Raw genomic sequence first — 16,448 nt, forward strand, 5'->3', positions numbered from 1 at the left:
CGTGGACATTGATTGTGGAGGAGCAGCTGGAATAGGCGGGCCAGAAAAAGAACGTTTGGGACAAAGTGGTGGGGTGATTACGTGGGGTGAAGGGGGGGAAAAAGGGGGAAGGGATGATCTCTCAAGTTGTTAATCTTGCGACCCTGTAACTTTTCTTTCTTCCCCATGTCGTGGGGTGGGGGGGGTGGGGGGGGGGGGGTGGGGAGGAATTGTGGACGCCGGCCATTAGGGGTGGGGCCAAGTGGGAAACGCGGGCTTTGTTCCCGCGCTATGGTAATCATGGCGGGAACAGGGAAGCAGGAAGCCTCGCACAGTGGGGGCCGAGGTCACGGGGGGAAGCCGAGGTCAGCCAGAGTTTGCTGACTTCTGGGAGCAACATGGGGGGTGCAATTATGCTAGAAAAGGATCTCGCGGGGGGGTGGGGGTTAACTGTGTTGCTGCTGCTGGGGAGAAGGGGGAGCTGGTACGGGGTGGGGTGGTCGAGGCGGGAGGGCGCCGTCGGGGGGAGATACGGCTACGTGGGAACCAGGTGAGGAGCTGGATTAAAAAAGGGGATGGCTAGTCGACAAGGTAAAGAGCCCCCTAACCCGGCTGATCACGTGGAACGTGAGAGGGCTGAATGGGCCGATTAAAAGGGCACGGGTACTCGCACACCTAAAGAAATTAAAGGCAGATGTGGTTATGTTGCAGGAGACGCATTTGAAACTGATAGACCAGGTCAGACTACGCAAAGGATGGGTGGGGCAGGTGTTTCATTCGGGGTTAGATGCAAAGAACAGGGGGTGGCTATATTAGTGGGGAAACGGGTACTGTTTGAGGCAAAGACCATAGTGGCAGATAGTGGGGGTAGATATGTGATGTTGAGTGGCAGATTGCAAGGGGAGGCGGTGGTTCTAGTGAACGTATATGCCCCGAACTGGGATGATGCCAATTTTATGAGGCGTATGTTGGGACGTATCCCGGACCTAGAGGCGGGAAAGTTGGTAATGGGGGTAGACTTCAATACGGTGCTGGACCCAGGGCTGGACAGATCGAGGTCCAGGACCGGAAGGAGACCGGCTGCAGCTAGGGTGCTCAAGGACTTTATGGAGCAGATGGGAGGAGTAGACCCCTGGAGATTTAGCAGGCTTAGGAGTAAGGAGTTCTCGTTTTTCTCCTATGTCCATAAAGTATATTCACGGATAGACTTTTTTGTTTTGGGAAGGGCGCTGATCCCGAAGGTGACAGGGACGGAGTACACGGCTATAGCTATCTCGGACCACGCTCCACATTGGGTGGACCTGGAGATAGGGGAGGAAAAAGAACAGCACCCGCCCTGGAGAATGGACATGGGACTATTGGCAGATGAGGGGGTATGCTTAAGGGTGAGGGGGTGTATTGAAAGATACTTGGAGCTTAATGACAATGGGGAGGTTCAGGTGGGAGTGGTCTGGGAGGCGTTGAAGGCAGTGGTTAGAGGGGAGCTGATATCTATTAGGGCACATAAAGGAAAGCAGGAGGGTAGGGAAAGGGAGCGGTTGCTGAAAGAACTTTTGAGGGAGGACAGACAATATGCGGAGGCACCGGAGGAGGGACTGTACAGGGAAAGGCAAAGGCTACATGTAGAATTTGACTTGTTGACTACGGGTAATGCAGAGGCACAATGGAGGAAGGCACAAGGTGTACAGTATGAATATGGGGAGAAGGCGAGCCGGTTGCTGGCCCACCAACTGAGGAAGAGGGGAGCAGCGAGGGGGATAGGGGGGGTGAGAGACGAGGAGGGAGAGCTGGAGCGGGGAGCGGAGAGAGTGAATGGGGTGTTCAAGGTATTCTACGAAAGATTATATAAAGCTCAGCCTCCGGAAGGGAAGGAGAGAATGTTGTGCTTTCTGGATCACCTGGAATTCCCCAAGGTGGAGGAGCAGGAGAGGGCGGGACTGGGAGCACAGATTGGGATGGAGGAGGTAGTGAAAGGGATTGGGAGCATGCAGGCGGGGAAGGCCCCGGGACCAGATGGATTCCCGGTGGAATTTTATAGGAAGTATATGGACTTGCTGGCCCCGCTTCTGACGAGAACCTTTAATGAGGCTAGGGAAAGGGGGCAGTTGCCCCCGACTATGTCAGAGGCAAAGATATCACTCCTCCTAAAGAAGGAAAAAGACCCGCTGCAATGCGGGTCCTATAGGCCCATTTCTCTCTTAAATGTGGATGCTAAGATTCTGGCCAAGGTAATGGCGATGAGGGTAGAGGACTGTGTCCCGGGGGTGGTTCATGAGGACCAAACTGGGTTTGTGAAGGGGAGACAGCTGAACACGAACATACGGAGGTTGCTAGGGGTAATGATGATGCCCCCGCCAGAGGGGGAAGCGGAGATAGTGGTGGCGATGGATGCCGAGAAAGCATTTGATAGAGTAGAGTGGGATTATCTGTGGGTGGTGCGGAGGAGATTTGGCTTTGGAGATGGTTATATCGGATGGGTACAGTTGCTGTATAGGGCACCGATGGCGAGTGTGGTTACGAATGGACGGGGGTCTGATTATTTCCGGCTTTACAGAGGGACGAGGCAGGGGTGTCCACTGTCTCAGTTATTGTTTGCACTGGCGATTGAGCCCCTGGCCATGGCACTGAGGGGTTCCAGGAAGTGGAGGGGAGTGTTTAGGGGAGGAGAAGAACACCGAGTACCTTTGTATGCGGATGATTTGTTGTTGTATGTGGCGGACCCGGTGGAGGGGATGCCAGAGATAATGCAGATACTTGGAGAGTTTGGGGATTTTTCGGGGTATAAATTGAACATGGGGAAAAGTGAGTTGTTTGTGGTGCATCCGGGGGAGCAGAGCAGGGAAATAGAGGATTTACTGCTGAGGAAGGTAACAAGAGACTTCCGATACTTGGGGATTCAGATAGCCAAGAATTGGGGAACCTTGCACCAGCTTAATTTAACACGATTGGTGGAACAGATGGAGGAGGACTTCAAGAGATGGGACATGGTGTCCCTGTCACTGGCGGGTAGGGTGCAGGCGGTTAAAATGGTGGTTCTCCCGAGATTCCTCTTTGTGTTTCAGTGCCTCCCGGTGATGGTCACGAAGGCTTTTTAAGAGAATCGAGAAAAGCATTATGAGTTGTGTGGGCCGGGAAGCCCCCGAGAGTGAGGAGGGGGTTCTTGCAGCCTAGTAGGGATAGGGGGGGGTCGGCACTATCGAGCCTAAATGATTATTACTGGGCCGCCAATATTTCAATGGTGTGTAAGTGGATGGGAGAAGGGGAGGGAGCGGCGTGGAAGAGATTGGAGAGGGCGTCCTGCAAGGGGACCAGCTTACAAGTAATGGTGACGGCACCGTTGCCGTTCTCACCGAAGAAATATACTACAAGCCCGGTGGTGGTGGCAACATTAAAAATTTGGGGGCAGTGGAGACGGCATGGGGGAAGGACGGGAGCCTCGGTGCCGTCCCCGATAAGAAATAACCATAGGTTTGTTCCGGGGAGAATGGATGGGGGATTTGGAGCATGGCAAAGAGCTGGGGTAGTACAATTGAGAGATCTGTTTGTAGATGGGATGTTTGCGAGTCTGGGAGCGCTGACGGAAAAATATGGGTTGCCCCAAGGGAATGCATTTCGATATATGCAACTGAGGGCTTTTGCGAGGCAACAGGTGAGGGAATTCCCGCAGCTCCCGATGCATGAGGTGCAGGATAGAGTGATCTCAGAGACATGGGTGGGGGATGGTAGGGTGTCGGACATATACAGGGAAATGAGGGACGGGGGGGGGGGGGGGGGGAGAAATCGGGGATCATGGTAGATGAGCTGAAAGGGAAATGGGAAGAAGAGCTGGGGGAGGAGTTTGAGGTGGGGCTGTGGGCTGATGCCCTACGTAGGGTAAACTCGTCGTCCTCGTGTGCCAGGCTAAGTCTGATACAATTCAAGGTTCTACACAGGGCGCATATGACTGGAGCACGGCTCAGTAAATTTTTCGGGGTAGAGGATAGGTGTGGGAGATGCTCGAGAAACCCAGCGAATCACACCCACATGTTCTGGTCATGTCCGGCATTACAGGGGTTCTGGGTGGGGGTGGCGAAGGTGCTTTCGAAGGTGGTGGGGGTCCGGGTCGAGCCAGGCTGGGGGTTGGCTATATTCGGGGTTGCAGAAGAGCCGGGAGTGCAGGAGGCGAGAGAGGCTGATGTTTTGGCCTTTGCGTCCCTAGTAGCCCGGCGCAGGATATTGCTTATGTGGAAGGAAGCCAAACCCCCGGGCGTGGAGACCTGGATAAACGACATGTCAGGGTTTATAAAGTTAGAACGGATCAAGTTCGTATTAAGGGGTTCGGCTCAAGGGTTCACCAGGCGGTGGCAACCGTTCATCAACTACCTCACAGAACGATAGAGGAAATGAAAAAGAGGGAAGACAACAGCAGCAACCCAGGGGGGGAGGGAGGGGGCGGGGGGGGGGGGGGGGGGGGGGGAGATCCGGGCGGGCTCTTAGGGATGTCATTGTATATGTATAGACATTTGTTATAGATAATGTATATTGGACTGTTGGATTGTATCTTTGGAGAGTAACTAATTTTGACAAGGCAGTTGCCATTTAGTTTTGTTTTTGTTTCTGTTTATATATTATTTATTTATTTGTTTAAAACTGGCCACTGTTATTTATATTGCTTTATTGTTGTTTAAAAGAAAAAACTATGTACTGTTATGTTTGGCCAAAAAATCTTGAATAAAATATATTAAAAAAAACAGTACAGATCTAGGGGGTAGGGGGAAGTTAGGCTATTTTGTGTTGAGTAGGCAGGAACAATGGGAGATGGAGGGATGTGTTACGCACTGAGCTATGTGTACATTTGTATTTGTATTGTTTATTGTTATAAAATTATAAATGCCTGAAGAAAATGGTCTTAAAAAAAAAAAAACAGTACAGATTGAGTTTCTTTCTGACATGCAACTTCCAGCAAGCCCTATTCACCTAATGGATTCCTGCACTTTACAGGAGTATCCAGGTAGGCGTGCAGTTAATTTTATGGCCCTATTTTCAAAACAGGGTCCAAAATGTTTGGGAGATCAAGAACCTCAAATATTAACTGTTTCTCTCCACAGATTCTGCCTGATCTGAATAATTCCAGCATTTTATAGTCCAAATTAATTGTCAGGTTGTACAACAGAGAGACTCAACTGAGCAATAAACACAAGCACAAAATGAGCGCCATGTAACCCATGAGTGAGACACCCATTTACTGCGCCAAGAAATAAAATACCACTGAAGGTAAACCAATAACTAAAAAGTCTTATGACGCACAACTGGTACATTGTTGGGAGAAGCAAGGGGGTGTGTGGTGGTTTATGCAAACAACAAAAACAATACACATGCTAACCATTCTAGTGGAAGTAACAGGTTTAAAGCAGATGAGCACCTCAGTATCCCAAAGCACTTCACGGCCATAGTTCCAAAGTTCCACAAATGGCAGAAATAATGACTAGCGCATTGTTTTAGTCACATTGATTGAGGGATAAATATTGGCCAGCACTCAAAGAGCTTTCCTACTTCGCTGTGAAAGAGTTCCATCTTTCATGCCCACTTGAAAGGGCACACAGGGCTTTTGTTTTACTGGTCCCCTCAAAGATGGCGGACCCAGCAGCGCAGCAAACCCCCAGTAGCGTACCTGTATCAGTCTATTGTGTGTTCAGGACTGTAGTGTGTGATTGGATGCAATAATCCAATAACCTTTTGACTCATGAGCCATGATTGACATCACAAGCTCAGTGAGCATATGTCTTTCAGTTTGAACTTTGTGTCCTGCAATATCAACACTGTTTTTCAGGAAGAAGTTGCTTTCGACGGTAACATGGATACATAGAAGATAGGAGCAGGAGGCCGCCTTTTGGCCCTTCGAGCCTGCTCTGCCATTTATCACGATCATGGCTGATCAGGTAACAGTAGCATACATTAACCCAACATGTCTGACCTCAAGACGACCTCCCCACAATTTCTGTTTTTAGCCAGCTCAGCAGGTGTCCAGCAGGAAGCCCATCACAGAATTTTTCTGAGGATTATTATAGTTCAGCTCCTGTCCCATCCATGGCTCAGTTTCAGTTTCTGAACAGCTGGAAGTTACAAACAGCACCAGCAGAGGGTTACTTACTACATTGGAAGCAACAAGTCAATAGGGGAAATAAGAGCATCTCGCAGAATATTGATGTGGCACTTCCAACTGAACCGCCCTTCGAACCAGTGGCAGACCTGGACCCAGCATGCCTTTCACATCAACTCAAAATGCTGTCTCCAGCCACAGTTCAAAGTTTGGAAAAGCAAACTGTGTTGCAGAGGACTTCACACAGCTAAAATGAGCGCGCGAAAATTTCACGCACCTGCTACGATATTTCACTGTAACCAGAGTGATCAGAAACCTAACAGTGGAACTGAGTAATAGGTCAATGTGCCAGGCACTACGATTTACCGGGTCTGAGTAACACAAACACTCCATTAACATGGGAATCTAGTCAGGACTGATTTCCCTCTCATTTACTTTGACTAGATACTTCCCAACATCAGAAATCAAGAAGTTAGCAAATTTAAAAAAGCCACTTCGCTTGCTGCAGCATTAGGCAACGGATACCAGCGACATCCAAAATCATCAATACACACTCCAATTTCAGAACTATCAAAAATTAGTGCCGATTCTACCTGCCGGTCTTATTTCTTTATTTGGTTTTAGTTCAGGTTTGAACAGGATCCAGACTGGGTCTGTACAGGGGTAAAGGAGTGAGCTGAATGGAGATGATGGGTTGGCCTCACCTGTTATAATTGCTGGGTCCATCCAGCCACTCCCACTCTCCCAGTTCAGGCTGGTGTTGTTGGCTGAGGTTGGTGCTGCATGGTTCACTGAAGAGCAGGAAGCAGCATTTGGTAGTCCCCCAAAATTGATGTTAATATTTGGTAACAGTGCCCGTAGACCATCCTGCCACTCTTTCACATTTAAACTTGCCACATTACTGCCGCTGTCTGAAAAAAATAAAATAAAATAAAAGGAAAAACAAAAATTAACTGGGCATTGCCAGATAAGTTTTGGATTTTACTGGTCTCGATTCCATGCCACCTAAGGGATCTCACATTCACTAGTCTGCTCACATGTATTCAGCAACCCCGTCAACTTTGGATTTGCACACATCCAAAGGTGGCATCTCCATTCCTATTACTGGGATCTTCATGCTAGCTGTTTCTCTGCTCACTGAAGCAACTATTCTAGTTTTATACCAGTCGCCACTTGCTGATCCAGTGTCCATTCCATTGGGCTTATACATCCTTTGGATCTAGTCCCTATTCCCGTCAGAGGTCCATGCACATTCCCTCGATCCCATTTCTATTCCAGTCACCAAGGTCCATGCATATTCCCTGCATCCCATCTCTACTTCAGACACTATGGTACACACGTTCCCTGGATCCCATCTCCATTCCATCCATCGCAACGCACTCACATTCCCTGGATCCCTTCTTTATTCCGGTCACTGCAGTTCACGCAAATTGCTCTAGCCCCGTGTGCATTCAAGCTTCCAAAATCCCCGTGTTCATGGTTCTACCTGATGCCCAAATAGAAAGATTCTTCCTTTAATCTAAGGCATCTGTTGACTTAATCAAGATACGTCTGTAGCTCATTCATGTGGCAACCAAAGGCAATACAAATTTGTCATATTTCCAAGACAATTTTCAAAGTCAAGGGTTTGTACTTTCCTGTATAAACCTCTGACTCTGCAGGTTTTAGTGTGCATGTTCGACAAGGTTCGTTCAAACCAATTAATATCCGATCCCAACCTTCAGCTGCTAAGAGTACAAAGTCACTGTGCTCAGGAAAATCAAACCACAGCCACATCCGACAACTACCAGTATTTTAAAGAGGGAGTAGGAAATCCAGCAGAAAAGAAATGATCCGAGTAAGCGATTAAAGAAAAATCTCTAGCAGTTATGTATGCAATCAAAATTGCATTGCAGTTCCAATTGACGAGGCCTGACAATGAATAGGAAGTTCTGCCCAATGAATTCTCATACCCTCCCACAGACTAGAACAGGGATATATGGCTTTGGGAAGCCTACAAAATAAAAATCTAAATTATATTTTTTGTAAATTTACAAACTGGGATGACAGTCTCAGCACCACTTGAATACCTCAATGTTAACAGCTGTTGGGAATTGCATTTTTTTGGTGCGGTTCATCCACATTCCAAACATTTTTCCACATCTGTTATTTGGGAGGGGAAGCTTTGATTGGCCAAATTATATTGCTGGTGACGCACCAAGTGGTCAAGAGTTAACCACATAAGCAATTTAGGTAATGGGTTTGCTTGGCCATTTCAACCAAAAGCACATTTATCACTATTGTATCGCATTGTTCCAGGTGACAATGAAGGATATCAGATCCCGAGGGGACTTGACAGGCTGGACGCTGAAAGGATGTTTCCCTTTGTGGGAAATACTAGAGACAGCGGTCACAGTTTCAAAATAAAGAGTATCCCATAGGTACGTTAAAGCTTAGAAAGGAGCCATTCAGCCAAGGAGAGGGGAAACAAACCTAGTCACATATTTTAATCCCATTTTCCAGCACCTGGTCCACAGTCTTTTAGGTTACAGCAATTCAGGTGCAGATCCAGGTATGCATTTCTGCCTCAACCATCAATGCGGGAAGTGAATTCCAAACGCCCACCATCCTCTGGGTGAAAATGTTTTCCCTCGTGACCCCTCTACCAATCACCGTAAAACTATGACCAGGCAGCATGGTAGCACAGTGGTTAGCACAGTTGCTTCACAGCTCCAGGGTCCCAGGTTCGATTCCCGGCTTGGGTCACTGGCTCTGCGGAGTCTGCACTTCCTCTCCGTGCCTATGTGGGTTTCCACCGGGTACTCCGGTTTCCTCCCAGAATCCAAAGATGTGCAGGTTAGGTGGACTGTCATGCTAAATTGCCCTTGTCCAAAAAGGTTAGGTGGGGTTACCGGGATAGGGTAGAGGCATGGGCTTGGGTAGGGTGCTGTTTCCAAGGGCTGGTGCAGACCCGATGGGCTGAATAGGGGCTGGTTTAGCACAGTGGGCTAAACAGCTGACTTGTAATGCAAAACAATGCCAACAGCGCGGGTTCAATTCCCGTACTGGTCTCCCCGAACAGGCGCCGGAAAGTGGCAACTCGGGGCTTTTCACAGTAACTTCATTGAAGCCTACTTGTGACAATAAGTTATTATTATGGCCTCCTTCTGCACTGTAAATTCTATGATTGTATGATGTCCCCTGGTAATTGACTCCTCAGCTAGGGTAATCATGTTTCCCGTCTATCCAATCTAGGCCCTTCAATTTCGTACACTTCAATCATGCCATCCCTCAGCCTCCTCTGTTTTAAGGAAAAGTACTTCAGCCTATCCAATCTCTCCTCATAGCTGCAATTTTCAAGCTCTGACAACATTCTTGTAAATCTTTTTATCCTCTGCAGAGCAATTGTGTCTTTCCTTTAATGTGGTGACGAGAACTGTACACAAAACTCCAGCTGTGGTCTAACCAGTGTTTAATACAGTTCCATCATTACACCCTTGCTTTTGTATTCAATACCTTAAAAAAAAAAAGGACAGCATTCCATATGTTTCCTTTATTACCTTATCCACCTACCGTGCCATCTTCAAGGACCTGTGGACAGGCATTCCACGGTGTCTCACTCCTCTACCCCTCTCAATATCCTCCCATTTATTGAGTATTCCCTTCCTTTGTTTGCCCTCCCCAAACGCATTATCTCATACTTCTCCAGGTTGAATTCCATTTGCCACTTTTCTGCCCACTCAACTAAACCATTAATATCTTTCTGGAGTCCACAGCCATCATCTTCCTCAATGACACGGCCAACCTTTGTGCCATCTGCAAATTTCCCAATCATGCCCCCCACATTAATTTCCACCCAAAATACATATACAACAAACAGCAAAGGCCTCAAAACTGAGCCCTATGGATCACCACTGGAAACAGTTTTCCAGTCACAAACCAAAAACCATCGAATGTGATCCATAGTTTAAAAAAACAGATAAAAGCAAATTACTGCAGATGCTGTAATCTGAAAAACAGAAAATATTGGACAATCTGAAATCTGACAGCATCTGTGGAGAGAACAGAGCTAACGTTTGAGTCTGGATGACTCTTTGTAACTGAGCCAATTTGAATCCAACTCGCCACCTTCCCCTGTATCCCATGAGATTTCGCATTCTGACCAGTCTGCCATGCGGGACGCCATCAACTGCCTTATTGAAATCCATGTGGACCATATGCATTGCACTGCCCTCATCAATCCTCCCTGTTCCTTCCTCAAAAAATTCTCTAAAGTTAGTGAGACAGGATCTTCCCCTAACAAAACCAGGCTGATCAATCTGTGCCTTTCCAAGTGATATTTATCCCATTTAAGATGGGGCTGAGGAGTTTTTTTTTCTCAGAGGATCGTGAATGTTTAGAACTCTTATCCAGAGAGAGGTGGAAGCAGGGTCTATAAATACTTTTTAAGGCAGAGGTAAAGAGGTTCTGGACTAACAAGGGAGTTAAAGGTTATCAGGGGTAGGCAGAATGTGGAGTAGAGGTCACAATCAGATCAGCTACGATTTTACTGACTGGTGGAGCAGGTTCGGAGGGCCAAATGGTCTTCTCCTGCTCCCAATTCCTATATTTGTATAAGAAGAAATAATGCCAGTCAAAGAGCAAAATTTAATCTTAAAAATACACAAGACGTGATGGTTACGTGTACTTGATTTAAAGCTTATCACATATCAAGCTGAACACTGAAAGGGCAGAAAAAAATAAAAGCTGAACTGAACGAATTTTCAATAATTCTAAGTTTGCAAAATGCTCCACTGACATTTACAACCCCGCCTGAGCAGCTCTCAGAAAAATTGATGCGCTATAGGTCAGCCAATAGGTTCTTAAAATAATTGCTGCCTGTGAATGTTCACATTTACACACAGGCCTGTAGTTAATGCAGATGCAAGCTGCAGCAGACTGCTGACAATGACCACCTTCTGATTGGCCCAGAATGCAAAGGATGTCTTCTGGGGAACCTGTTCAGGATCCTTCTGACTAAACTATACAGTTTCCCATAGTCTCATTAACATGGCTAAAAGAGGTTTCCTTTGAGTTTTTTCTATCAACATTAAAACATGCAATACATTTTGCACCAGAACAGAAATACTGTCATGGCTATTTATTACTTCAACCAGCAGAGATTGTGGAATCAGAGTAAATCCTACCTCGATGGTAACCTCGCTGGCTGCCAATCCTGCCTGCTCTGTGCCCATCTTTAAAGTTAATGCAGATGCAAGAATAAACAGAAAAAACCAGGGCCAGTTTGGCAAGTCTGCAGAAGTCAGGAAAATCACTCCTCACTTGGAAGAGCCAAGCTATAAATGGCAATTTCACCAAGACAAGTTGGTTATGCTCAGTCATCCTAGGAGGTTCGAGTGCCAGGTGTATGGACGAAGACACTTCAACAACTTGCCCAAGGCACTCTAAAAAGGAGAAGATAAGCACTGAAGAGTAAGAGAGCAGATTGCGATGAGAGATAAAAAGTCAAAGAATTTAGAAAAGTTATGGTTAGCGAGGCCGAGATAAGATAAAAAGCATTCAGCTTCCAATGGTGCATGAGAGAAAGGATGAGGAGGAGGAGGTTGGGACATTATGTTGGTGCAGCCTACAGAGGGAAGTTGAGGCAAAATCAGAGGAAATGGGAGGTAAAGAATTCTGAAGCGTGTTGGGGAAATGAGTGCCAGTGAGGACAGGATGCTGGATGAGTGGGACGAAGTGTGGATTAGTGTGGGTTATGGATCAGTACAGCAAAGTCTTGGAAGTGGCAGAGAGTGGTGTTTGAGAACAGATAGAGAAGTACAGTCTGGCAAGTAACAAAAGCACGAACAGGAGTTTATGCTCGCAGGGGTAAAATGACGAGGGAGAACTGCACTGGCTTCCAGCGGGGATGTTTCATTGCAATGTGTCGGTTTGTCTTTTCTGGTGGCTCCAGTGATCCTGTGGCAAGACAGTCGCCCAGTGTCCTGTACCCCTCCACCTTCTACCCTGCGAATGTCTCCCAATTTCACAGAGGAGTGCTCAATCACACTTCTTTATATAGTTTCATACACATCAGAAAGAACACAATTTGTTATTAGTCACATGGAAGGCTAATGGAGTCGTTATTGGCCCATGAATTTTCATAGCTGACTTGATCCCAACTCATCCAACTTCCAGAGAATCACTTTCCAATTGGAGCCAGTGGACTAAAGGAGAAATGGGAATTATAGCTGACTTTTCCCCTCACTTACGAAGGGCAGTGAGGCACATTGTTATAATAGCCTGCTGCACTGACCAAGATCAGCCAACACGATTGAGACTGGCAACTGAAGCTGCTTTTGCAGAACTCGGCAATATACCAGCCTGGCAAAGGGCTGAGGGGGCGGGAAGCAGAGTATGTGTCATATTAACTGTCTCGAGCAGATGGTTGACACCTTGTGGCACCTTTGAGTTATTCATACTTCACAGTGAGCTCAAAATTGGACAGAATGAATTCTAACCCTGGAAGATATGCTGCAGGAATTAAACAGGAGGTGTTTGCATTTGGCAAAAGTAAGCATGTGTTATACTCAAATACAAGGATGGTTTTAACCATCATTTACATAGCACCTTTAAAATAAGCTAAAAATTCTTCTGAGTGTCTCTAAAGCCAGTTAAAACATCAGGACGTGAAGCAGGCTTGTTACTGCATCACTGACTACAGTTCTCCTGTTAGACTGGGAATTGCTCTAACAAATCAATAATTCTTTTGAAATAAGTGAAATCCAACAAGATTTATTGCAATACCAGAGTGTGTGCATACATCAATATGCATTCAACTAAATGAATATGACAACTGTAATGACCAAATTAGGTACAGGACTCAGCAGAGACTGCACTGCTTGCCTTGAAATTTTGTTTTTTGAGGGAGTCACTATTCAGTATTGCAGCTTCACAACCACCTGGGCTTTTTCAAAACTCTAATGTATCACATCCCATAAATGGCTTGAAAACATTATTAGGGAAACTACAACAAAGTCTAGGACTCGATACATTAACTGTTTTCTCTCCCTAACAATGCTGCAGATCTGCGGAGATTTTCCAGCATTCTGTTTTTGTTTCAGATTACAGCATCCACAGTACTTTGCTTATATTACAACAAAGCCTAAAGGTTTTAGATAATTCAATTTAGATTATTCAAACTTGGAAGGTAGAAATCTGAAAACCCCCTTTAAGCTGCAACCAAAAGCTCCTGATCAACATGTAGTCCAAGTGAAATTATAGTGGCATAGCTGAATGGTGCTGTGTGGAGGGAGGTGGGGGTGCGAAAGCCTGCCAACATTGCGCCACCTGTCTGTGTATTCTGAAACTGTATAATCTTAATGAAATGCAAAGAGCAAGAGAAATTGCTGCTGGATCATTCCAGTTTAGATTGTTCAGCTACGAACAAAACAGGACTACGCCTGCCACGGAACTCGCTTCGATTTTATTTATATGGGTGCTTGCCACAACCGTCTGTACCCTGAATAAGATAACTTTTGGAAAAAAGCATTTTTCACTATTCAAACCAGCTTTGAAATAAAGGGATGCACAAACATGTCAAGTTAAATGTGGGTGAACTACCCCACTGCCTTGAGCACTTTTCTCATGTTGTAGAACACAGAATATACAGCACAGAACAGGCCCTTCGGCCCACGATATTGTGTCGAACGTTTGTCCTAGATTAAGAACAAATTAATCTACACCCCATCATTCTACCGTAATCCATGTACCTATCCAATAGCCGCTTGAAGGTCCCTAATGTTTCCGACTCAACTACTTCCACAGGCAGTGCATTCCATGCCCCCACTACTCTCTGGGTAAAGAACCTACCTCTGACATCCCCCTACCTCTTCCACCATTCACCTTAAATATATGTCCCCTTGTAATGGTTTGCTCTACCTGGGGAGAAAGTCTCTGACTGTCTACTCTATCTATTCCCCTGATCATCTTATAAACCTCTATCAAGTCGCCCCTCATCCTTCTCCGTTCTAATGAGAAAAGGCCTAGCACCCTCAACCTTTCCTCGTAAGACCTACTCTCCATTCCAGGCAACATCCTGGTAAATCTCCTTTGCACCTTTTTCAAAGCTTCCACAAACTTCCTAAAATGAGGCGACCAGAACTGCACACAGTACTCCAAATGTGGCCTTACCAAGGTTTTATACAGCTGCATTATCACCTCACAGCTCTTAAATTAAATCCCTCTGCTAATGAACGCTAGCACACCATAGGCCTTCTTCACAGCTCTATCCACTTGAGTGGCAACTTTCAAAGATCTATGAAGATAGACCCCAAGATTTCTCTGCTCCTCCACATTGCCAAGAACTCTACCGTTAACCCTGTATTCCGCATTCATATTTTTCCTTCCAAAATGGACAACCTCACACTTTTCAGGGTTAAACTCCACCTGCCACTTCTCAGCCCAGCTCTGCATCCTATCTATGTCTCTTTGCAGCTGACAACAGCCCTCCTCACTATCCACAACTCCACCAATCTTCGTATCGTCTGCAAATTTACTGACCCACCCTTCAACTCCCTCATCCAAGTCATTAATGAAAATCACAAACAGCAGAGGACCCAGAACTGATCCCTATGGTACGCCACTGGTAACTGGGCTCCAGGCTGAATATTTGCCATCCATCACCACTCTCTGACTTCTATCGGTTACAGTACGAAGTCTTACAACACCAGGTTAAAGTCCAACAGGTTTGTTTCGATGTCACTAGCTTTCGGAGCGCTGCTCCTTCCTCAGGTGAATGAAGAGGTCTGTTCCAGAAACACATATATAGACAAATTCAAAGATGCCAAACAATGCTAGGAATGCGAGCATTAGCAATCTTCAGAACAGTGACCACGACACCACACAACCCTGTCATGGCAATCTCTGCAAGACGTGCCAGATCATCGACATGGATACCACTATTACACGTGAGAACACCACCCACCAGGTACGCGGTACATACTCGTGCGTCTCGGCCAACGTTGTCTACCTCATACGCTGCAGGAAAGGATGTCCCGAAGCGTGGTACATTGGTGAGACCATGCAGACGCTGCGACAACGAATGAACGGACATCGCGCAACAATCACCAGGCAGGAATGTTCCCTTCCAGTCGGGGAACACTTCAGCAGTCAAGGGCATTCAGCCTCGGATCTCCGGGTAAGCGTTCTCCAAGGCGGCCTTCAGGACCCGCGACAACGCAGAATCGCCGAGCAGAAACTTATAGCCAAGTTCCGCACACATGAGTGCGGCCTCAACCGGGACCTGGGATTCATGTCACATTACATTCATCCCCCACCATCTGGCCTGCAAAATCCTACCAACTGTCCTGGCTTGATACAATTCACACCTCTTTAACCTGGGGTTACCCCATCTCTGGATCTGTAAAGATTTAATCACCTGCTAATGCTCGCATTCCTAGCATTGTTTGGCATCTTTGAATTTGTCTATATATGTGTTTCTGGAACAGACCTCTTCATTCACCTGAGGAAGGAGCAGCGCTCCGAAAGCTAGTGACATCGAAACAAACCTGTTGGACTTTAACCTGGTGTTGTAAGACTTTGTACTGTGCTCACCCCAGTCCAACGCCGGCATCTCCACATCATGGCTTCTATCGGTTAGCCAGTTAGTTATCCAACTGGCCAAATTTCCCACTATCCCATGCCTCCTTACTTTCTGCATAAGCCTACCATGGGGAATCTTATCAAATGCCTTACTAAAATCCATGTACACTACATCCACTGCTTTACCTTCATCCATGTGCTTGGTCACCTCCTCAAAGAATTCAATAAGACTTGTGAGGCAAGGCCTACCCCTCACAAATCCGCGCTAACTATCCCCAATCAAGCAGTGTCTTTCCAGATGCTCAGAAATGTTATCCCTCAGCACCTTTTCCATTACTTTGCCTACCACCGAAGAAAGACTAACTGACCCGTAATTCCCAGGGTTATCCCTATTCCCTTTTTTGACCAGGGGCACGACATTCGCCACTCTCCAATCCCCTGGTACCACCCCTGTTGACAGTGAGGACGAAAAGATCATTGGCAACGGCTCTGCAATTTCATCTCTTGCTTCCCCATCAGGCTCGGGGACTTGTCTATCCACAAGTTCTTCAAAATGCCCAACACATCTTCCTTCCTAACAAGTATCTACTCGAGCTTACCAGTCTGTTTCACACTGTCCTCTCCAACAATATGGCCCTTCTCATTGGTAAATACTGAAGAAAAGTACTCGTCCAAAACCTCTCCTATCTCTTCAGACCCAATATACAATCTCCCGCTACTGTCCTTGATCGGACCTACCCTCGCTCTCGTCATTCTCATATTTCTCACATGTGTAAAAGGTCCTGGGTTTTTCTTGATCCTACCCGCCAAAGATTTTTCATGCCCTCTC

The 16,448-nt window shown here is 46.5% G+C and overlaps 1 protein-coding gene across 7 annotated transcripts in view; it reads right to left on the reverse strand.

The window, feature by feature from the left end:
* LOC140396118 (CCR4-NOT transcription complex subunit 4-like) overlaps positions 1-16,448 on the reverse strand; it is a 206,771-nt gene that overhangs the window by 24,580 nt on the left and 165,743 nt on the right. For 4 of the 7 annotated variants that reach the window (XM_072484247.1, XM_072484246.1, XM_072484249.1 and 1 more), the window contains one exon: positions 6,763-6,969. The exons of the other annotated variants lie outside the window; for them this stretch is intronic. In XM_072484247.1, the coding sequence (XP_072340348.1) occupies positions 6,763-6,969 (207 nt within the window). The remainder of the gene's footprint in view (positions 1-6,762; positions 6,970-16,448) is intronic. 7 annotated transcript variants of the gene reach the window in all.

The sequence above is a fragment of the Scyliorhinus torazame genome, chromosome 19 (assembly GCF_047496885.1).
Source record: "Scyliorhinus torazame isolate Kashiwa2021f chromosome 19, sScyTor2.1, whole genome shotgun sequence".
Classification (NCBI taxonomy): domain Eukaryota; kingdom Metazoa; phylum Chordata; class Chondrichthyes; order Carcharhiniformes; family Scyliorhinidae; genus Scyliorhinus; species Scyliorhinus torazame.